The 24,022-nt window shown below is 37.5% G+C and overlaps 1 protein-coding gene across 5 annotated transcripts in view; it reads right to left on the minus strand.

The window, feature by feature from the left end:
* AGPS (alkylglycerone phosphate synthase) overlaps positions 1 to 24,022 on the minus strand; it is a 62,388-nt gene that overhangs the window by 34,953 nt on the left and 3,413 nt on the right. For 4 of the 5 annotated variants that reach the window (XR_003255088.1, XR_003255090.1, XM_026075179.1 and 1 more), the window contains exons 2-7: positions 11,803 to 11,892; positions 6,298 to 6,388; positions 4,244 to 4,364; positions 4,089 to 4,163; positions 3,291 to 3,362; positions 1,346 to 1,425 (exon numbers count right to left, since the gene is read on the minus strand). Coding sequence is in view for 3 of the 5 variants with exons in the window: in XM_026075179.1 (XP_025930964.1) it covers positions 1,346 to 1,425; positions 3,291 to 3,362; positions 4,089 to 4,163; positions 4,244 to 4,364; positions 6,298 to 6,388; positions 11,803 to 11,892 (529 nt within the window). In the remaining 2 variants the exon portion in view is untranslated. Of the gene's footprint in view, positions 1 to 1,345; positions 1,426 to 3,290; positions 3,363 to 4,088; positions 4,164 to 4,243; positions 4,365 to 6,297; positions 6,389 to 11,766; positions 11,893 to 24,022 lie in introns of those variants that run through there. The other variant, XM_026075202.1, reaches the window with a different exon arrangement.

The following is a 24,022-nucleotide window of genomic DNA, read 5'->3' on the forward strand; positions in this document are numbered from 1 at the left end:
AGCCAATTCTTTTAGCTCCTTTTAAACACCTTCAGTTGCAATGTAAACTATTTAACTGATGTGACAAGTTTAGGTAAATCACAAAGTTTAACACAATAGTAATAGATCCTACACAGAAGACAAAGATGACTGGCTAAGTTTTACTATTTCAATAGATACTTAGTAGGTACCTTAATTGTTCTGAGACGCTCATCTTTGAATTCAGACAGCGCACCTTTTTAACCTTGCTTTCCTTATTTCCCCTCCACACTAACGACTACAGAAGCTGTCTGACTGTGTTATTCAAGACATGTTAGAAGATGCTGGTCTATTTTCTGACTTGATACCTACTTACCTATCTGGCAGACACAAAAGCATGATAGTAAGTCAGCTGCATTCCTTCCCCACCCCCAAACCAGACAGAAGTTGCAGGCTATTGAATCACAGGGAGTTCAAGTGAGAGCCTTAGCCAGTATTGTACTCTTCTGATTTCACTCCCACAGAGATGCCCAAATGATAAAGTAGCTTCCTTCCGTGTGTAACTACAACTCTTGTGAGAAAGCTCACTTTTTAGTCAGAAAGAGTGAGAAGCAGCACACCTAACTGAACCACCACTGAATGGGGTAGAGCACCACAATCCAGGCGTTACTCTCAGGTTAAAGGAGTTAATAAGCTCAATGGGAGCTCACAGACAGTAGAGCCTTACATTAAGAATATAGAGCCATTGCTGAAGCATCTCTACCCATGCAACCACAAAATAGATTTTACAAGTAAAGAACTCTTCATGATGGAAAGCTGAAAACAGAAAACTAAGAACTAGAAAAACTTCATTTCCAGAATGCCAGAAAGCTGTGAACTTCATGTTCTCAAGATGCTATCTACATAAAATCTAGTCTTTGATAAATTAAGCCTTCCCGAGTTGAGTTACAGATCTTAGGTCATCTCAGCCTTCACTGTTCAAGTATTTTTTCGTCTGCAAAAAAACCCCCAGTGAAATTGACAACAAACAGCTTCCCACCGGCTTTCACTTAACCTTGGACATCACTTTCTATCACACAGTGGTATGAAGAATGGTAGCTTCCTCGGACTTTTATTGAATTAAAACTACTAAGACAAGTCTTAACAGCATATATATTGAATTTAAAGTACCCAGGTCATATGAAGTAGTATAAGGCTAACATCAGCCAAATACCACTTGAACTAAAGGAGAATTAATTTAATCATGCATGGTACAGGTATCATAATATTTCTATCTCTTTATTCTTGCATCAAGCACAGAATTGTCATTCTCCAGTGATGATCATTCAAAGTAATTGTCGTCGGGTTTTAATTTCAACATGTTTTTTCTCTTAGAAGTGCTACATACCATTTGTGATGTGTCCAAGGAGACAATTGTTCTTTTTTCTTCCTCAGGACATTCAAGAGCACTAGAGACACTCGTTCCTCCTGAAAATACGGGAAAATACATTGTTGCTTAATAAAAGTTACCTAAGAATTTTACATGCACCCTGTTCTTTCTACTTCCTTTCTCATACTGAACTTAAAGATCACAGAAATCAGCTGTTTATCTGAGGCTAGCATTTTACAGCTGCCCATGTTACCAAGTTGAGAGTCTCAAAAGCGAGGCAACACTGAAACCGACTGACTGCTTTCACAACACTTGATAACAAAACCATTAACCAAAGCATCTCAGCTGCTCACAGTAAAGTCCAGAACAGAATTTTAAAATAGGGAAGGATGGGCAATATCAAAGCCATCCAAGAAACAGTTGTTGTTTCTAAATACCATTTGACAGAAATACAAAGATACTGTGCTTCTATCCGGAAAGTTGGCTGAAGAAATCTACTTAATATATAGGAATGCAATACTTATCTTAAATCAAGTACGAAACTGAAAGGGTGTAACTATACAAACAGATGAATAAAAACAAATGGCAAACCTCTTTGGAGGTTTCTAATGCATCTTTATAATATATTACAGAACAGCCTCTGGCTTCTCAAAGACTACAAAAGCAGTAAGGGGAAGAAAATCAGGAATACTAAGAACCACCATAGTAAGCTACCATAAAAATCCCTTTTAAGCAGTAGCAAGTGCAGAGACAGTGCCAACTAATCAAACACATCAAACACTCTCTAAGAGCAATACCATCAGTCGTCTTTGTTTCCCATGACAGAAAAGGAAGTATCTGCCTTAATACAGGAGTATCTGCCCTCATCCCCCAAGGTAACAACTTCAGAAGTAGACCATAATTCAATGTAACAGACTTGGTAATTTGAAGATCTTCCTGTATCCTGGTCAGTGAACAAGAGCTAGTCAATATCTCTGCTTTTTACTGTACTCATTTACTGGTACCAAATGCAATTTGTAGCAGTCATATACAGCTCTCCAAATATATCTGATAAGGATGACAGCATTTTAAGGAGGCACAATACCAGACTAATAGAGCAAGTTTTTAAGTGAAGATGCTTGTTGCCAAATAAGTGTCCTTTCTACAGGGTCTATACTCTTACAGCATAAGCAGGTATGAAATAAAACACGTGTAGACTTATCCCACAGAAGAGTTTGAGAGAGAAAGCTTCTCAGAATGAGCTTATGAAAACTAACATCCCTTATTCCTTGAGCTCTAAGTCAAAACAAGACAGCTCACCCCTCAACCTCAGCAGGCCTAGAGGAGAAAAATCCACTATTAAAGACCTTTAGAAGTCTTCTAGACTGAGAAGGGCCCAGATTATACAGGCAAATAAATAGCCTATGAAAATAGGAACCTTTCCTGCAAAACCCTTACCAGAGGAGCCTCTGCTCTAACTCTCATGTCCAGCAGTCTAAAATGAAATCAGAATTACGGTTAATGATTCTGCAGAATGGTGCCTGACCATTGTCCTCCCCAGACCTATGAGCTTCAATGGTACACAGCACTCCAGCAAATAACACAAGTTTACACATGCTTGTGGGCACAGAGCACAAAGCATCCAAAAACATGAGACCTCTAACACAAATATCTGAATCTATGTTTACTATTTCCTAGAAGGCTTCCAAGGTACAGAGCTAGAGAGATAGATTTCAACCTCAGTCACTACTCTTACACATGCAATATTGAAGTTGTTTACACACTTTTATTGACTACTGCTAAACTGAACATAGCAGCTGTTAATATAGCAAGATCACTCAACATTCAAGACAGCACTTAAAATACCACCAACAGCTCTAATTTTTTAATTAGAGGTACAACTCATTACTCCTACACATCAAAATTGAATTCAAGTACATTTTAACTAGTGATGTTAAACAGACTGAAATTTGATAATACTTACCACCAAATGGTATTATGCAGAGACTGTGCTTACAGGCTAACTCCACAATTTTAACTACATCTTCATGGCAAACTAAAAAAAATTCCAAACAGTTACAAACAGGATTAGTGTCTATTATTTTTGTTTAAATATAGCAGTCTAAATAAGCAGAAGAGCCCTTTCAGACACCAGCAAGGAAGATATTTCAAAGACAGGTAATAAATGCAGGTCAGGCTCAAAAGTATCAGAGCTCCAGAGTGAAGTTCAAACCTAAACAATCCTGCTTTTAAAAAACTAACTACAGCCTTGGTTCCCTGGTCTACTCATGGATTGAGACTTCCTAGCAAACTAGGTTAGCAAACATTTCAGCTAGATATCTTGGAGAATAAATTAAGTTCAGAGCTTCTTTAAAGTAGGTTACCCAATTTATTTTAAGTGAGAAAAGTCTCTTCTGAGAACTGAACAACACATCTTTTTCATTCTGGCTGACATTCAGTTTCAAAAGTAGAGTTGTTGGTCATATTTTTTTAGAACGGATTCTAATTCATCTGTCCACAAAAACCTCATCAACAATGAACCTCTTAACAACGAATTTGACTTCCCCATGGTGATATGAAGTATTGGATTTCCCAGGCACAACTGATAATCCAGATGTTAAATGATCATGGTTACCACTCATGAAAAAAACTCCTTCACTTCAGTTTCAGTAAACATGAGTGAAACCAATGAACGAAGAGACAGTTTCCCCATGACAAGAAAGCATAGCTTAGGAAACAACAGCCTCTCAGATCAGAAGGGAAAAGAAAAATTAAAGCTTACCAGGCCAGACAACTATATCAGGAATTCGCCTAAAAATTCCTTCCCTGAGTGCAAATATCTCATGTAGGCAGTGACCTGAAATACAAACAAGAAATTAACAAATTAGAACAGGAAGCATCTAAAAGCACACAGTTATATAAATGACATTCTCTTACCATGAGCTCTAAATACCCTATCTTCTGCATCCTGTGAATATGAGATTTTAGTGGCTATAAGATCCTGAAGGAATTCTTCACTTATGATGGATGGAGGTACATCATTAACATTTAAGGATGCCTACAAAACAATAAGTTCATTAAAGGTAGGCTCACTTTTGCAGTATTTCTGTACTATAAAAGAATATGACTGAGTTACCACTAACTGATGAACTACCAAAGCCCAGCTATTTAAAATTTAGAATTAGAAACACTGAAGTTCTCATCATCGAGAATAGATCCTAGTCATCCTATCTGGTACTCAACTGACTAGATGCTCACAGGAAGTTTTATTTCAGTAGCGCATTCTGACCCTTTTTCCTCCAGGTAAGTTGAGAAATGTACTAGCTTGCAAGTACATACTGAACAGAATATTTGCATTTTGAAGACTTCCCAAGAATCAGGAAAAACAGGGCCTGAACAGGACCAAGAGATCTTCCTATTGACAAGGGATAATAACTAAAAGTCAAAATTCTTTTTTAATATTAATTTTTCCTACAATACAAAAAATGTATATGCTTAAGCTTTCTGCAAATTCCATATCTACTTCTGTTTCTGCCAAATCACCTTCCCTCCTCCTGTCATGAGCTGGAAGTTAAATCCTTCTCAGATCAAAGCCTGATCAGAAATCAGAAGCAAGGCAAAATATATCTAAGTTTGAGTGATTTAACATAATAGGCACACTTTAAGCAGATCTCACACATTAGAAAGACTGCACAAAATGCAAGTGCAGTCATCAACATGCAGGTGTTTCCAAAAAACCTCTAGCTAGTTCTGATCAGCTCTTTGGAAAAACAGTTTTGGGCATCTGCAGAGAAACTACACCAGACTTTTTGCCCTATCAGCAGCCCTTAAATCAGGGATGTACAAATCTAGAGGAGCATCTCTGTTTGAAGTTCTCTAACCAACCCATTCTTCCATATCCCTATTGAGTATGACAGATGTTTCACATTCTATTCTTATGGCTTCTCAAGATTCAGACTGAGGCACTTAATTCTCTTTTCTGGACTCCATTTTAGATATCAAGCACAAAAATGAGATTCAGGTGTCAAGCTTTTGACTTTTTAAATCCATCTGAAGACTCTTTATATGCACCAGCTCCTAAAAATTAAAGTTCTTTATAGATAATAAGTGTAGTTTACTTTGAAGATTCAAAAAAGTAATTTTTTTAAATGTAATGAACAGAGGAAGTCTCAGGTTCATTCATGTTTTTTTCCAAGGGTTACTTCTCTAAAGAAATAAGTCCATTACATATGGTCTTTAATTAAGGAGTTATTTAATTGGACATACAGTTTTAGTCTTATGACCGAAAACCTCAAATTTCTATACTCCATTTCTATTTGGAAAAAATAACAGTCAAGTATCTTCTAATTATCAAAGTCCCTCAAATTCAAGGACAGGAGAATTGCAAATTTTTCAATAACTTTTTAGGAGGATATTAAATGTGATAAGTTATGCAAAATTAACTGAAACATACTGCAGGTCTTTCAGAATTTCAACATGAAGACATTGCTAGCTTCAGAGAAAATGCAGTCTTGAACTAACTGAAGAAACTGTCTCCCAAAGCAGGGTTACTTCACAATCACTGTATAAGCGTAGCCTGCTTCCAACAAATGCACCGAAAACACTGCATAGTTTAACTTCACTATCTTCTGTCCTTGTTATCACGAACAGCCATTAATTTCCCATAAATGATAATTCCCCCTAGGCTAACAGTTTCAGCAAACTGTGAAACAACCTACAACTAAGGACAAAAAACTCACTGTGTAGGAGACTTATTGCAATTAAAGTATTACCAGCTAACCTAGAATAAGAAGTTTTGTTAAGTTATTGAAAGTTTCATGTAGTAGTTCTACAACAAAAAGCAACTCTTCTGAAGTGTTACTACACTGTTTAAGTCAACCATATGCAAGGCCATCTGACAACTTCTGAATCATATTTAATAGTGATGATCAAGACCAGTTTGTCTAAGACTAATGTTCAAAGGAACTGAATTTTTTCAGCTATTTACTTACTCTAGAGGTAGATTTGTGCTCCAGACTTGCTCCAAAGGTTTTTTCTATCCATTCCTTAAAAGTTGGTAATACCATACCACCTAACCTGTACCTGAAAAGTCAATATTACATATGATCATTTTAAATTAAAACAATGCATGTCAGATACACTACTTTTGATTCTACATAACCACAAATAAAAAAAGGTTTTAAATGAAATGCTTTATCTACAAGTCTACAAGACTTCTATATATTCAGCTTTCATGCAACCACACATTTCGTAATATTTAAGTGTACTGTATTTAACACAAAATCATATCAATTGTTAAATATTACTTTCACTTTAAGATCTTTGGGAATCATAGCACAAGGTTGGTTGTTTTTTTTTTTTTTTCCCTCTTCTCACTCCAACACTACCACCCTCTTTATTTTCAAGAAATATCTCTCCCTTTCAGTAAGGTAGAAAACTGTGTGACAATTTTCAGGACAGCTACTAGTATAGACTGGGTATACATGGACACACTGCAACATAAACAAAAGCAGTCTCAGACATGCACAAACCCTGCTTTCAACCTTGCATGTTGTCAGGAAAACAGTATTAAGAGTCTTTCCCTTACCCTCAGAATGCATCAACTGATGTGAATGCATGTCTATCTCAGGCTCAGAGAAGGAATAGTTGTAATATTTCTTTGGTGTTTGAACTAAAAAGCCTTTTTTGTAGGAAGTACTGCGGAGGTTATCTGCAGTAAGTCCTAGTCAACTAGACTGATTAACACTCAAGAAAAATGCCACAATATTGTTACAATAGCAAAGCATTTGATGGAATTTGGAGAGGTGGGACCTGAAAGCTCAGATCCAATCCAAAAAATAAAGATATTCTGCAGGAAAGTCATCAGCAATTCTGCACCAGAATCTCTAGAATTAGTTGTTTTTACTCTTTCTACGTTTTCTGATACAAGCAACTTGATCTCATTAAATATTTCAACAAAAAGCTAGGAGTCTTGGTGAGCATAACATTGTAATGCAAGACAAATTCAACACCTCCCAGGCTGTACAACCCTCTGTACTATCTGAATGCCACAGAAGAGGAAGAAACTATGTATTGTCCTGGCAGAAGAAACTTTATGGCATGGGGAGTCTGAGGTCAAACCCCAGAAGGGGAATATGGAAATTCAAAGGTATTTATCTTCTCTTTGACAAGAGCTTATCCTACAGGGCAGATGTGAATATTTGAGAATTTACTCTGAATCAGCTGGACAGACAAGGGACAGATGAGCTGACTATGGCCAGGCACACCACATGCAGAACAGGTGAGGCTGGACACACTGCTAAGGTAGAAGCTGTTGTTAATTATTATATGTACACACTGTGCATATTTAGGTATGTACAAACATTCTCCAAGGAGAAGAGAACAAGGACTTCTTTAATATTAAGAACTTTCAGCAGTTGAGAATCCTTACTATAGCTTGCACCCGGATCACTGCATTAGGCCTGTTAGGTGTTCCTAAAGATTTTTTTTATTCATTGTTAACCCAGTTAACTGACCTTCATAACTCTGGCAAACTCCACAACTAAGTCATCTATTATACAGAAAAGCCAATTCCTTCGTTTCCTCATCTCGTAGTTCTCTTATTGGAGAAAAAAATCCCACACCTCCCCGCTCTACTCCTCAACTATTCTCTCAACTCAGCTCGACTCTTCAGCTTGAAAGACAGTGTTCAGTCACTCCTCCTGTGGCAGCCATTACTGTATCACCATATCTATATGGAACTGTTAAGTGAATTCTGTGGAAAGGAAAGCGCAATAAGCAATAAAAGGTTAATGTATTTCTATCTTTGTTACAGACTCCTGATGCAGATCCTCAGGTTAGCTTGGCATGCTCTTCCTTCTCCTGGTATTGCCCATTTATTGCTATAGCTAGCTTAATAAGAGTAATCTTCACCACTTATTCAGAGGACAAGCTAGAACTACCAGAAGTCCAGCAAGTTTAACTCAAGACACAGGCAGAAGGCCCAGCAGAGAGAGCACTGGCAATGCACTGCAGAATACAATATTACATGATTATGTTTTCAGGAGGCAAGCTTTGTGCACGTGCAGATAGCACAAGGAACATTCTACATTGGGAGAATAGGTTTAGTTCCTTAGACTAGCAAGTGTAGTCTACTCTCAGTGAGATGGTAGAGTCTATAGTAAAAAGATCATCTGACACACAGATATGCATGGTCTGTTGGGAAAGTCAGCATGGCTTCTGGAAAGGGAAGTCCTGTTTCACTAACCCTTGGAGTTCTGTGAGGGTATAAAAACAAAGTGAATAAAGGGGATACAATGAACAAGCATTTGTACTTCCATAAAGGTGGTGTTCCACCACAAAGGTTATTAAAGAAAGTATGTTGCTACAGAACTAAAGGAAAAGTTCTCCCACCAACTGAAAGATAGTTAAGACAGGAAGCAGAGGGCAAGGATTATTGATCCCTGTTCAAGACAAACTCAGCAATGCAGGTCCCCACAGAGCAATATTGGGACCAGTTTCTTTAAAATCTTCATCAGTGATCTGGAATGAAGAGTGGACTCTCCAAACAGGTGGAAGTTAAGCTCTTTTGGGTAGACAAGTACCACCCTGATAGCACAGAACTCCAGAACCTTAAAAAAACTAAACGAACAGGCAAATGAAGACAGCAGATAAGCTTTGATGTAGATAATTGCAAGAGCAGGAAAAAAAAAAAAAAAAAAGAATGGTATATGCATATTCTGCTGAACTCAGATTGGTAGTTAATCCAGTAAAAAGTATATTGTTAGTGATGATGCCAAGACAACAGCAGCCAACAGTGTTATGCATCATCACGAAGGGTTTTGAGAAAGAAGACAAAGGATGTCTTTTTGCTGCTGTATAGAACCTTCATTCTTCTTGAGTACTGTGTGCAGTTCCTGTCCCTGTATCAAGAAAGATGTAGTAGAGTTAGAGAAGGTTCACAGAACAGCAGCTAGAAAGATCAAGGGGATAGAGCTTTGAGAGGAGAGACTAAAGGGCCCAGGACTCTTCCATATGGTCAGAAGACTGGGGAGGGGATATGACAGAGTCTTGCATAATCAAGAAGGCAGCAGATAAGTTGAACAAAGAACTGTTGTTCGCCTAATCCTGCAACACAAGAGATAAGGGGTACTCAATTTAAAACAAGAGTACTTTACACAGTGGCAGTGACCTTCTGGAAGGTGCTGCCACAAGATGCTACAGAGGCAGATAGTATCAGTAGACTCAAAGGGTATTAGGCAAGTTTATGGACAATATATCTATAAATGAATACTAAAAGCCCTAGGCATCTCCAACACAACCTTTGTGGATGTTGAAGGAGTACAAGGGTAATTTGTCAAAGAAGTCAGGTTCCCATTCTTTTCAAACAGTCTCTCCTTCTACCACTGAAACAGATTACTGCACAGGAGCTATATTGTGACCCAAGAAGGCCTTTCTCATATTATCCATCAATTAGAGAAAGAGAATGCAGATGGGGAAGAGCAGCACCATCCTGGAACACTGACTGGTACTCATTAGGCAAACAAGCAGTGGCCTCAATGATTCTTTCTAAAAGGAAAGTTCAGTCCTATGCTCGTTCTTTCTTCAAAGTGCCCTGTATAGAAGCTTTCTATGGAGCATAACCTACCCCAGGTGAACAACTAAAGAAATACCAGCTGAAAGAATGAGTGACAAAGTGACAAGAGTCAAAGTCCAGGCAAAAGTCTCTTCCACGCAATCCTAAAGAGGACACTATGGAAACAATGAAATATTCTTATTCTGACTTTGTTAGTGGGGCTTGTCAGCATCCTCAAACCCTATCTACCCTCAGCTTTGTGAGCGATGAAAGCAGCTCTGAATACTTTGTCATTTTCCAATTCTTCCAATTTCCTTTCAGTGTAAAGGCCAAAGCAAAGAAATAAGGATAAGGGATACACTTGGACAAAATTCAGGCAAATGCAAACAAAAGTGAAATCTCAAAAACCTCAGCCTAATCCCAAAGGCAAACAAGTTTTCATCAATAAATCTGCCCGGCTTCAAAAGCCTGTTTCTGTGGCTATCCAAAGTGCCAGACAGGTTATGGCTGAGCAGGTATGCTTATTCAGAAGTTGTCAAGGGATGATCAAAGCATGCCCTGAACACATCAAGCTTGTCACAAAAACAAACAAAAAACATAGCAGCAGCTATGCTTACCAACAGAAGACAAATCTGGAAGATGTGTGTTCATAACTAGTCAGCTGTCTAGTGACTAAAGCAAATGCTTAAGGAATTACCACAGATAATTACTGGAGGTCTTACGGAAATCTTATGGAAAGGAAGAGAAGGACCTATTTGTCCTTTAGAAAAGCTCTAGAATGGCTTTCAACTCCAGGAAAAGGCTTCACAGATCTCATTATTTCCAGGAAGAAAGCAACATTCTGCTCTTCAGATATCAATATTGAAACAGTATGAAGGGCTGGTTTAAATATGAACTTGTCAATATGATGTACAGAGGAAAATTACTAGTTTCCTGCTAAATATATTGTGACATATCATTCAAAGGCACCAGGACCTCCCTAAATATACAGTGAGCTGAAGTGCCTAAACCAAGGCTTTTTATTTTAATCTGAGCCTGAAAATTAAGAAATTAAGGATTAAAACACTCAAAATCAGTTAGGTTTTTGCTCAACTTCATCTCAAACTAGCTCACGCTAGTTTACACAGACAAACTCAAAGAGCTGGAAGGAATTTTTCTGAAGGACAGCAGACTAATCTTATTTCTTTCCCATTTTCTTTATTCTTAACAAGAGTATATTTATATCTTTTAAAGTCAGGGAGAAGACTGCAAGACTTTTTCCATTCAGGGAGGAAAAAAGTATGTCAAGTGGCAGGCTTAAATGCTACTGGAAGAAAGTGAATAGATTGTTTAGTAGACTTAATCTTCCTGTTATTTACTCAAAGATGACATTTCTCAGAAAAATAAGTTTGTTGAACAAAGGGCTAGGAGGTAATAAGTCAGAAAAGTATGTTATCGCCACAAAATGTACAATTAAAGAGCAATTTTTATTTAAATTCAAGTAGCTGCATGAATGAAAGTTTAGAAAAAAATAAATTGAAAGTTAAGTAGTAAAGCAACTTGTTGACACTCATGAGATTCTCAAAACTGGCAAAATTGCACAGGACTGCCACATATTACCTAAACCTTTAGGAGGCATTGCAGATTCTCGGTCTGATCCCATTCTTCAAGGGAAATTTAATGCACAGTGAGTGTATGAAGTTATGGAGAAGACTGATTTTGTCTTTTTGTAATAGTTTTAATAAACCTTACTATAATCTACACAGTCTATTTTAGTACATATGTTAAAGACTATACATAGAGTTCAATAAACCTATTAAATGCCAAACAACTTATAACCTATTCTGTGAATAAACACAACAAAGAACTTTCTGTAACTCAACAATATGGTCAATTTATTAGCTTTTAAAAAATACTGAACACACACTTTATTCTACTTCAATGATACAAATCTTCAGTGTACCTTCTTCCTGTGAATTCTGCTTGACCCTTCTTATTGAATATGAATTTGGAGTCATTATATCCCCATCCATTCCACTTTAGAAGTTCTTGCCTTAAAGAGAGAAAAAAGTGAGAATGTGTTAGCCTACCGTAAGCCAAAAGTATCTCTACAATTTGCAGTTTTATGGCTTTGAAAAAGCTTTATTAGATAGCAATTCAAGAAAGCAAGTGCGTATCACAAGCACATAGCTTAAGACAGCACAAAAAAATCTTTCTGCAGTCACAACTGTTATTCTTTCAGACTGCAGACATGACATCTTAGTGTTTGAAAAACATGTTGTTTTACAAAAAACAACCAGCTGAAGTCAACACATACAGTATGGTGATATTCTCCAATCAGCAAAAAGTGATGTTTGAAAGATGCCTATTTTTAAATTCTACACATAAATACTAGAACACCAACAGGCAATAGCTGAATTTCAGAATAAAAAAAGCAAGACATTTAGCATTGTTATTCTCTGTCAAGAAATAAGCTTAACTGAAGTTTAATATAATATCAATACTGTAAACCCATTGCATTCTTAAAACATTCATGTAACAAGGCACTCTTAGGAAGTACCTCAAGCACTCAGATTAAAAATATATTTTGGGAAGCAAAAAAAGAGTTGCAGGAATAATGTACCAAACAAACTGTATGTGACCTCAAAGTAATGACATCATAAGAAACAATATGGAAAAAGATATATGTAATTGCTAAAATATGAAACTGAAGTGCCTCAATCACATCTATCCTAAAATAGAGAATATTTTAATTATGATAAAGTCAGAAGTCAACAATATAAACATATTTAAGATGCAGGGATACAAAGACAGTAATTATACATTAATCTAACTCTGCTTGAAAATTTGCTCATTTATTTACTTTAGAAACGAAGTGCTAACTTAAAAACTGAGTTTTATTTAATTAAAAGGCATCTTCAAGAAGTTAAAGGCAAATGATTTTCCTCAATCCATTGTATATCAGTGAATGTAGCTCAATCTTTCAGTATACAGTATATTACAAAGAGTAAGACAAGGATCRACTGTGACCATTTCAAAAAGACTTTGCAAATTCAAAGAAACCACTGACATGAATCAGTTATAAATCCAGCTTTACATATAAGATAACTGGGTGCTAATTGATTACTGAAGGCCTTTATAATAAAGGTAACAGTAACATTGGCTGCTGACATAACTGTCTGTTATAATTAAACAGACTCTGCTTAATCAGAGTTCATTCTCTTCAAATGGCCTCTACACAAGGTTTTAATTAGTCAAATGGAAAACACTGGACACCTATTCCACTGCAGGTTGAAACAGAAGTGTTTCAACAGGCACATTGCATATATTGTTCCTCCATACTGAAGTGATTCTGAAGTTGCAGTCAAAATTAAACCATTTAGCCAAACAGCTGTTAAGATACAGAAGCCCCTCTGTTCTGCTGCCTATTTCAATAGACCAATCTTTACACTTTTAATGTTCTCGCAGAAAAAGGCAACGATCCACTCAAGTTTTATATCAAAGAACGTAATTCATTGTCATATTCTAGGTGATCACAAGTTTTAACAAACTGGTAACAAGTGTTCGCATTTAAGCATATTATGTGTGTGGATATATATGTATTTATAATATAGTAAGTATATAAATTAAATATATATATTTCTATATTACTTACGTATTACATTATCTACAAAAATGAATATTTTTAATATATATTTTAAAACAAATTCCACACAGCCACTAAGTGCTGCACAGTTGAGCCACTCCCAGCTGAGAGCAGGCTGCCATGGAACCGGGCGTTTGTTAAACTAAAGGTTCCCTTCAAAACCCCCAGGCCTGGAGTCCTCCTCAAAGCAAGATTTCTCCCTCTGCTGACCAAACACAGTATTTCTATACACCTGATCTCTTTAGCTTGTTGGACCACAAGGTCAGAAGAGACTTGCTGTTAGTATGGCAAGTCAGAGGAAGGCTCAAGGAGCTTTGCCCTAATTTAGAGAGCTTATGTCCTCCTGCAAGGCAGTGCCAAAATAAGCTGTTAAATACGATGCATGAAACAAAGGCTAGAGTAAGAAAAAACAAACCTGCAGTCAGTCACACAGACCAAGATGCAGAGGGCCAGGTTCTCTTCTGGATTCCAAAGGAATTGGTGACATTGGAGAAATTAAGTGCAACTTTGAAGCTATCATTAGTCCTGATGGCTGTACAGAAACCTCTCCCAACATTCAGGAGGAGGCGTTGCTAGTTAAGGCACTGAACTGACACCCAAGTATGGGGTCTTTCTGCTAAGCAGACTGTATTCCAGTTGCTTGCCTTTTTTTAAAATGCCCACTTACCTAGGTTGGTGTTAAGATACTTGGCGTTTTCATCAGACTTTAAAAAAAGAAACAAGAGCACCCAAACAAGGTTGGGATGTCAATATTTATTTTTTTTCCCTGAAGAGTCTTTAATTAACATTGAACTATTCCTGAATGAAAAAAGCATATAATGGTTTACTCTGAAAGACAACATGGCTCTTGCTATTGAAGTGGTTAGAGTAATTAACTTCAAAACTGTTACATACTGGATTTTAAGTTTTTGTAAAAAAGGGGGGGGGGGTGCTTAGAACCAACTGTTCTGATAACACCAAGTCAGGAGACCTTTGTCTCTTGCTCAGTGGGCAATATCGCACCTTGTGATAGGCAAACAAGCTATCAAAATTAATTAGATGCATTTTATTTTATATTCAAAGCTATCCCAAGCAAGTTTAGGGGCTTTATTTGGAGATAGGAAGGGCTGTCTTCCTAATCAGCCTGTCTGATATTTATCCTTCATTTTGTTCCAAAATAGAGAGTACTGCCAATGCAAGAACTATTATTTGGTTTACTTGATAGTAGTTAGCAGCACTTCAGGCTTGCACAATAAGAACAGGTTAGAGAAAATACTGCATGCAGCTTTTCAGAAAAACAAGCCTAAAAAAGACGAGATTTTAAAAGACAAAGACTAATCAGTCAGCTCTGATTTATAATTGATGTAGCCTCTAGTGAAGACTGAGCTACTTTATGTCACAGTTTTGCAAGACTTCATGGTTTAGTACTTGATGAAACCCAAGACTGAAGAGAATTACCCTTGATGCAGAGGAAAGCAGAAAACATCCAGAGGAGATGCACAAGCCTCGCTGACTACTGAGGCAATATCATAATGATGTAATTCAGTCAAAGGCTGTAGCAGAACTTTCTGGAAGAGTGGATGGAAAAACCTTCAGATTGGGGGATGCTGGGCATTAGTTTATGTATTATTCAGAAGAGGTGCAAGGTAAAAAGCCTTCAAGATATAGGCCAGGGCACTATTCTGCTTCTCAGAGCTGCTCCACTCTCCCAAGTCCCTCAAATGAGGGAAGTTACTGTAACACACACCTGCTCTACACTTCCATGCTTTTCCAGCTTAAGTTTGGAAATATATGGTTTACAAGCATAATAAGAAACAAAAGGCAACTGAAGAAGAAAATGATTTTCTCATCAGAAGTGTGTGTAATAATGTTCCTACTCCTTCTTTGTTTTTGCATTACCCTTTTGTAGCATTATTTGCTTAAATAACTTTCCTTAGCCCAAACTTTTCACACCACAACTCCTGCACAGCACTCCTGCTGTCCTCTGTGCAATGCCACTGGTGTAACGATTACAACTGCTTGGCAGATTAGTATATGACCTTATGTTTACCCTAACTCTCAAGTATGATCCAAGTTATAACTGAGTGAGCAGCGTAGTCTTCTGTATCCCCTAGTTTTTAACTCAATGTTAAACTCTCATTCCAGAAGAGTACAAAGACCACAAAGGAATGCTGAGAATATACAGACCTAAGCCCATATTAAAAGCTCCTCCCACGTATGAGTACTGAATGTATCAAGTGCTGACTCTGAGAACAGAGAACCCAAACTATGCATTGATCTGCAACCAGCATGTACTGCCATTTTTCCTAGAGGATATCTAATCTGTACTCTAACATCTCAATATTCTATACCGTCTCAAATACAAAGTTTGCCCTGCAGCAATACCTTAATTTCTATCTTCATTTTTCAAAGGTCCAAACAATTTCCTAAGCTGCTAGCTAATCAGTAAATAACAAAAAAATACTTAAATATTACTCAGGGTATACAGCCTGATCATCTCAAAACATGTTAATAAGTTTCATGCCCCAGCCTGAAAAAGCAGAAGTTCAGTTTGGTTTAATTGATTGGTACGTTCGTGTTAAACATAGCAAGACATAATAATCCTTAAATTATACACTTATCCTTACATTTTTTTTCCTATCATCCTTCCAAAGAGTATATACAGCAAAGTCAAAGACTCATCAACATTTGTTCTTGTTTTAAACTGTATGCTACTCAGTTCTATATTCTACCTGAACTGTATGATTTAAAGACAGCTTTTTTTATTCACTACCTTCACAGTAACAGAAATAGGGATAAATTATCTCAATATTCTGTTAAAGACAAAAGAAGGAATAATTTAGCCAGAAATACTATGAGGAGAAAAAAGGCTTTCCTTTCCTTCTAGCTTTGGCTTTTAGCCAGAGATGTATTACAAAAAAATGCATGAAGTACTAAATATAAAGCAAAGCTTGCTTTTAGCATTATATATAATGGTATTGCCTGAAGGAAAAAAATCTGAAAGAAAACAAGTTACCATGGAAACAGTGACAATAGAAGCTAGTGTTGCAAAAACAGTCCAGCTAGGCTAAGTGAATTTAAATATTTCACTTTATTACAGTACCCAGCATCAAAATATTAATTTGACTTAATGCAACAAGGATTCATTTTTTACAGCAAAATATTTGTTAAACAAATCAAGCATTTTCTTCACTTCCCCTCCTCTGCAGAACTTGTTATAGAATAACCAGGAGTCACCGGGCAGGAAGCTCTTCAAATTATTGCACAAGGTATTATATATTAAGCCCTGAAACAATTAAAGGCATTAAAAATTGAGAAACGAGCCCACAAGGTGGCAGTATTTCCCCACACTAAGCAGGCACGCTTTCGCTGCTGGCGTGGGTGGCAATAGGAGTGCAGCACGCCTGGTCTGCAGCGGCACACACTGAACTGTGGTCATCTGCTTTGAGGGTGCAAGCCCTTCTCCTCACACCACGAGCTCCTGGGCTGTTCCCATCACCCAGCTAGGCAGGCTAAGGCCTGCAGGCCTAACTAAACATTTTAATTAAACCAATACAGGCTTCAAATCTCATGCTATAGTGGCAGACACTGATTGTTTAAAAATTGTTTTCCTTTCTCTAGAAAACCAGTACTAACTGAAAAGCAAGCACAGAGCTTCCAGCAGGTACTGCAGTTCAGCATCCAGATGCTCAGCTCGCATGGAAATCATACCATAGATATTAGTTTCAGTACTTTCAAATTCAAGTCATAAGTACATATCAAATAACTACACACACAATACACAGAAGAACTGCCAATTAAATTTTTACTTCAGATGAAAAATACCATGAACAGTTACTCCGCTCTTTATTTTTCCAAAGTCTAAAACACATTGGTCATTACCTTTGTAACATCAGAAGGCAAACACTACGTTTTTTCACTTATGATGAAGCTATGAAATCACACTTAGTGAAATATCAGAACCAAGTAACGAACAAATTCTAATTCACTAGTGTCATGATGATTTATCAAAGGATGCCAACATTGAATTACCTGCCTCTCATTACACAGATATACCATCTAAGCACACAAATACCAACAAAACTTCTCCCTCTTCTCCAACACAATCTGGAGAACTGGTACGCTACACACAAGTGAAGCGAACTTGAGCTAACTTGCTAAAAGACCAAATGATATAGTTCCATGTATTTCTTTCAGAGAAGCCACCCTACAGCAAGATGAAAGATACAGGGCAAGCCAATGCAACAGAACCAATGCGACTCAGAGCATCAAAACCAAAATGCTTACCTAGTTTCCTCACCATAACCACCAGTATTTTGAACTCAATCAGTTGATGCCAAGCATTGAAACATATACATAAAAACAATATATATACACAGACACTCCTGTTCTGTCATCCAAGAACTAGCATATTCTTAGAAGTGAGTTTAAAGCAGCAGTTCTATGGGCTACCACAATGGCTAACACACCAGTATTTGCCTAATGTAGCAATGCAAAAAGGTCTTACAGGTTGTATTGCTCTTGCAAAACAAAAGATAAGTGTGCAGTAAGATTCAGGCAGTATTATGGTGCTAAGGAGTTACATCAACAAGATTATATCCAAACAGTAATGCCTCAAAGTCCAGCTTAACTGGGCTTTTGGCTACTGATTCAGAATCCATTCCTTCAGTGATGCTGGAAGGTCACTCTCCCTCCCTATCTGGAGCAGAGACCCTGTTTAGGTTATATAGTGACTCTGTTATCAACCACCAAGAAAGCAAGCCACTCAAGTGTTTTTGAAGTCAGCACTGAATTAGCATTAGGTGCCTGGCAATTAGGAAGGAGAATGTAGCCCTAGGAATCTCTTGAAGAACTGCTTTGTGATAGCATCATTTATCTGGAGAAGAATGACATGCTGTAGGCAGGGAGTATTTGCTGTTTGTCATTCTTATACTTCTTTCCTCTTCGAGAGTCTTCCCTGCAGCAAACCAAAAGTAATCGCTCTCAAGTCTGTGAAGTCAAGTAACATATCTGTTTTACAGCCTTAGACACATTCAGGTTCTGTAGCCTGCGCTTTCAGCAAAACCCTCACAGTTGCATAAACACCTAACTCAGTTGCTATTCTGTTTGCCAAATATCGAATACAGCAATGTGAATCCAAGTTCATATTTTAAATTTAAGAATTAAGTTAAACTGCAAGTGCAATCACAAAAGTTAAGGCATAAAATACACTTGAAGGTACTAGGTATTCCAAAGCAGAGTGTGTCCTCCTTTTCCAGCTGTTGTGATAGAAAAGCATTATTTCTCCTTACACATCTTACTAGCATGTGTGGAATAAATGAAGCCTCAAAGAACAAGGAAATTGGTCTTTTTCTAATGTTCTCTTGTAGAAAGTCTTAGTAAATATGGGTGAATTAAATATGAAATACTGTAATCAATATCAGGAAAACCAATATTACTAAGCTTCCAGATACGCACACTTAGCCAAATGATAATTCTTATGCAATGGAATACTTTACAAGAAGCAATATCTATTTTATCTTCTACTTCAGAGGATGCCAGTTTTGTTTTTCTCTTTGAAGAGACTGCCATACTATAAAATGCACATGGCTACTTTCAGGTAGTAAAGGAACAGGCACTAAAATTTTTACTTTTTGAACCTAGAGATCAGTCCTGCAAGTAGTAGTACTTTAAGCTTGCAAAAAATAGAAATCTGCTTCACCATCTTCAAAAATTCAAGATAATAAATGGATCAAGAGGCCACTATTTATTTTTTCAAGCAAAATAAGCTCCACTCCTAGACAATACTGCTTTACCTGTGTAGAGAATTTTTAGCATGCCCTGTGGCACACAGATAACTGTAAAAGAATACTTTTGGTCTGTCATATCAACTCTGAAAACCTGCATACAACAGCCACTTCTGGATTTAACAAGGCATTATGCTTGTCCATCACATTCAATCTAAGAGGTACACTAATACTTCAGGGAAGTTTAGTTGGCTGCAACGTGTTACACTACAGATAGTCTTAATTTACTTCAGTTCAGAGCACCTTTTAGGAAGTCAAAGCAACTATTCTAACCTATTGTATTAGCAGAGATCATTCTATTCAGTTCAAATTAATTTTAAATAAATAGCTATATATAGTCTTCATTTTCTTGTGCATAAGAATTCAGACCTCAGTAAATATCATGAAGTTGAGCTACAAAATTGTTTTCCTGTAAATAGCTACTTGTTTTCATACAACACTTCATGTTTTACTTTATGTATTAAACATACTTTATACTTTTATTAGTATATAGTGTTTTTTCTGGCAAAATTTAACCAATGAATGTATCTAGTTTGATTTACCCGATATCAAAGATTTAACAAGGTATCTACTAAGCTTATGGATAAATTCAGTTCTGACAGATTACTTATCATCTAACTATAAGTAGTTACCTCTTCAGGTAGATAACATGAAAGTATTGCTACTATATACTAAGTCACACTTGCCTTCAAATTGTGATTTAGTTTTATCACACTGACATTTAAGAATGAGAATCTTATGTTATCTGTTCCTCTATTTTGAACATTAACCTTGATTAGCAATTAACAACAGCTTTGATTCAAGTCCCATGTGATCTGCCACACCTTCCTCAATGCAACAGGCTCTTACTCTTATCACAGGATGGTTGAGGTTGGAAGGGACCTCTGCAGATCATCTAGTCCAAGCCCCCTGCTCAAGGAGGGTTACCTAGTGAAAGGTTGCCCAGGATGGTGTCAGACTTCTTTACCTTCACAGTAAGAAAGTTTTTCTTCATGTTCAGACGGAGCTTCCCATGTTCCAGTTTGTGCCCGTTGCCTCTCATCCTACTGCTGGGCACCACTGAGAAGAGTCTGGCCCCATCCTCTTCACATCCTCCCTTCAGATACTCATACACATTGATAAGATCCTCTCTCAGTCTTCTCTCCTCCAGGCTGAACAGTCACAGCTCTCTCAGCCTTTCCTTATATGAGAGATGCTCCAGTCCCCTAATCATCTTTGTAGCCCTTCACTGGACTCACTCCAGCAGCTCCATCTCTCATCTGGGGAGCCCAGAACTGGACACAATACTCCAGATGCAGCCTCACCAGGGCAGAGTAGAGGGGGAGGGAGGATCATCTCCCTCAGCCTGCTGGCAATGCTCTTTCTAATGCAGCCTAGCATACCATTGGCCTTCTTGGCCACAAGGGCACATTGCTGCCTCATGATCAGCTTGTCATCCACCAGCACTCCCAGGTCCTTCTCCACAGAGCTGCTTTCCAGCCGGTCAGCCCCCAGCCTGTGCTGGTACATGGTGTTATTCCTCCCTAGGTGCAGGACCCTGCACTTGCCTTTGTTGAACTTCATGAGGTTCCTCTCTGCCCAGCTCTTCAGCCTGTCGAGGTCCCTCTGAATGGCAGCACAGCCCTCTGGTGTATTGGTCACCCCTTCCAGTTTTGTATCATCAGCAGACTTGCTGAGGGTGCACTCTGTCCCTTCATTCAGGTCACTGATGAAAAAGTTAAATACCAGACCCAGTATTGACCCTGGGGGACACCACTAGCTACAGGCCTCCAACTAGACTCTGTGCCGCTGATTACAACCCTCCGAGCTCTGCCAGTCAGCCAGTTCTCAATCCACCTCACTGTCCACTCATCTAGCCCACACTTCCTTATGATCTGTTAAGACTTTTAAATGGCAGCAGCCCTCTCCGTCTCTCCAAGTTACCACTAGCTCAGGAGTCAACTATGTCAGGATTTAATTTAGCATCAAGCTTTGCTTTGGAACACTCTGTTCTCTAAGGAGAGTTAAATGTTTTCATAACAGCACTAAGAACTGGCATATGGAATCTAACCTTTCAGACAAAATTAAGTTTAGTAACCAAGTTCAAGATACATACAGAAGACAAGCTAAACTTGAGGAAAAAAAGAAAAACTCTTCTCCCTGCCCCCCAACATTCTCCACCCCCTGTTGCTCACCTTATACTTCGGTATTGTCATCCTCCAGTCTTCACCTAAACAAACCCTGAATTTAGTTCCAAATAAAAACAGAATTATACAAAAAAAAAAAAACTTTTAGACATTTGAAGTACTCTTATAAGCATAGTTGCATATTCCTCTGAAAGTCACCTTTAACAACTGTAGTAAGCTATCCTAAACAATTCACTAACTATTCAAAGAAAGAGGAAGCCCATCACTCAAGATAGGTTACATAAAGCAGTAGTTACAGATGAACTAGAATAATTGACCAGGTGAATGAGAGTTATAAAACAGCATTTGTACTGGCCATCATTTAAATTTACAAGATACAAAAAAAAAAAAAAAAAATGCTGTAAAAGGTGGCTGAGTATTGGTAGTGAAACATGAAGCATCTTTAATGTTACTTGTTAAAGTCAAGCTAATTTTTTGAGCTAACTCTGCTTGATATAGTCAAAATAGCTACCAGCAACTTCTGCAAAAGTTTTAAGTCTTGATGAAGATATGATTATATGAATAAAGTTACCCTTAGGCAAGCTTGGTGTGAACATGATACAGAGCAGCTGTCTGGCTATAAACTCATCCCTTAGTCTACCCTAGGTAGCAGTGCACCCATACTAAAAAAACAAAAAAACACACACACACACACCCCACACACCCAAACCTCTCTTCATCTTGCAGGGAAGAAGCTCTCCCCACAGACTGGGAGAGTCAGGAAATTCTGACCTGCTTTTTCTTGCTCCAGGACAGAAAAAAATTTTTTAGTCTGTGAGCTACAGAGAACATTTAATTACACCTGGTCAATACCCCCTTTTAACAAGGAACATGTGTAAAGTTTGGTTTGAATTAGTTTTAATACAGACTATTATGGCTAGATTAATATCAACTCAAAGTCCACCTCTGAGAGGGATTTTCTAACATATATAATAGTTACCCTGGTGTAACTGTGTTCTAAGGAGTTTTACAGCACCTTAGCGTTTTCAGTGCAGTACAAGTTCTCAGCAGTACAAGTTGAAGATTAACTCTTCACCATGTACTTAAATAGTTATACAGTATTTTGAAGTTTAAGTTTATAACTTCAGAAATCTCAACAAAATGGCCTTGCTAATAAAATAATCAAAAATCAACAGCATAACATGGAAGTTTTGGGGAAAAAGAGATTAGATTTTTCAATTTGAGTTTTTTTAGTAAATTTTTCAGCACACCCATCATCTTTAAGACTTTAAAACACAGCAGTTTAACTAGACCCCATCCTTCACTGGCACATTGAATTAACACAAAATTCCGACCAATAATGCACCAAGATACAACATCTCTCCATTCTTACAGTACATAGGATTTTTCTCAAGAGGAAACTCACCCAAGTTTATACTAGTTTATCTTTCTTTGAGGAAGTTCCTCTCGTTAAAAGATTTTTTTAAATAGGACGCCTACTACAATTTGTAAATATCCCAATTTGCAAACTCATACTGCTTAGCTTTCATGAGCATTTTTATTTGGAAACATGGACAGTTAGATGGGTACCCACAGAATCTCAGTCAATTCCACATGCCCTCCTTCTTCCTGCCTCCACTGGTGATGAAAAAACAACTGGACAAGATCCTGAACATTAACATCTTTGGACTGTCAATGACAAGAAATCAGTGTTTCTGCAGGTCAATTACACTAGTCAGTGTCTAGTGACTATGGTATAAGTAGTTAGAAGTTGATGCAGTGATTAGAGACACACACTTAAAGTACTACAAGGATGCAGTCATAGCAAGTTTCCTGCTTTGTAGAAGCAAAACAGACTGCAACTAAATCTTGTACATGTCAAATGTTTTGATGTTATTATTTCAAACACTACTGAAAAGATGCAACTGACATAACGAACACAGAAATCTTTGCTTAAGGTACCTTTGGCCACAGCTTTGCTAGGCACAGTTAAACTAATAGTTCAGAAAGAAGTGGAAAAGCCGAATCACCATGTACAGATTTAATAGGAGACTGCAAGAAAAAGATCATCTTTGGATTGTCCTAATATTGTTGACAAAAAGCCACACAGCATCACTGTAACTATCTACAGATCAGTTATTCTTGTAAGATTTTTCAGCCAAGCTTTTCAGTAACACATAAAAAACCACTATCTTGAAGATCTTCCCAACATGAGGTCACATTAACTCCCGAAATCCTCATTGTTGTCCCCTTGATAGATAGAAAAAACAGCTATGAGTTTACTACTGTATACCTCTGAAGTTGTGACTATGCTAAGACGTGGGAACAAGCCTTACTAAACAAGCCTGAAAGTCAATTAACTTGATAGTGATATTAAATTTGGTACAGATTAAACTAATCTGCTTCAACCTAGCTAGATCTTACAGCTTGGTGCAATGCAAGTGTGAATATCCATACAGCTCAAAAAATTGAGCAGGAAAACTTGACAAGTTAAAATTTTATTTTAAGAAATTTCAGAACCTTGTAATCTGTTCAACGACCTAAAAACACTTAGAACTCTGACAAGGCTTAAAATACTTAAGCATCTTCTATTCTCCGATGGTGCAGCTTCACAAGATTTGCAGACACTTTTGAACTGAAATAAGGAAGCATAACCAGTGCAGGTTA

Source organism: Apteryx rowi, unplaced genomic scaffold (assembly GCF_003343035.1).
Source record: "Apteryx rowi isolate R43461 unplaced genomic scaffold, aptRow1 scaffold_110, whole genome shotgun sequence".
Classification (NCBI taxonomy): domain Eukaryota; kingdom Metazoa; phylum Chordata; class Aves; order Apterygiformes; family Apterygidae; genus Apteryx; species Apteryx rowi.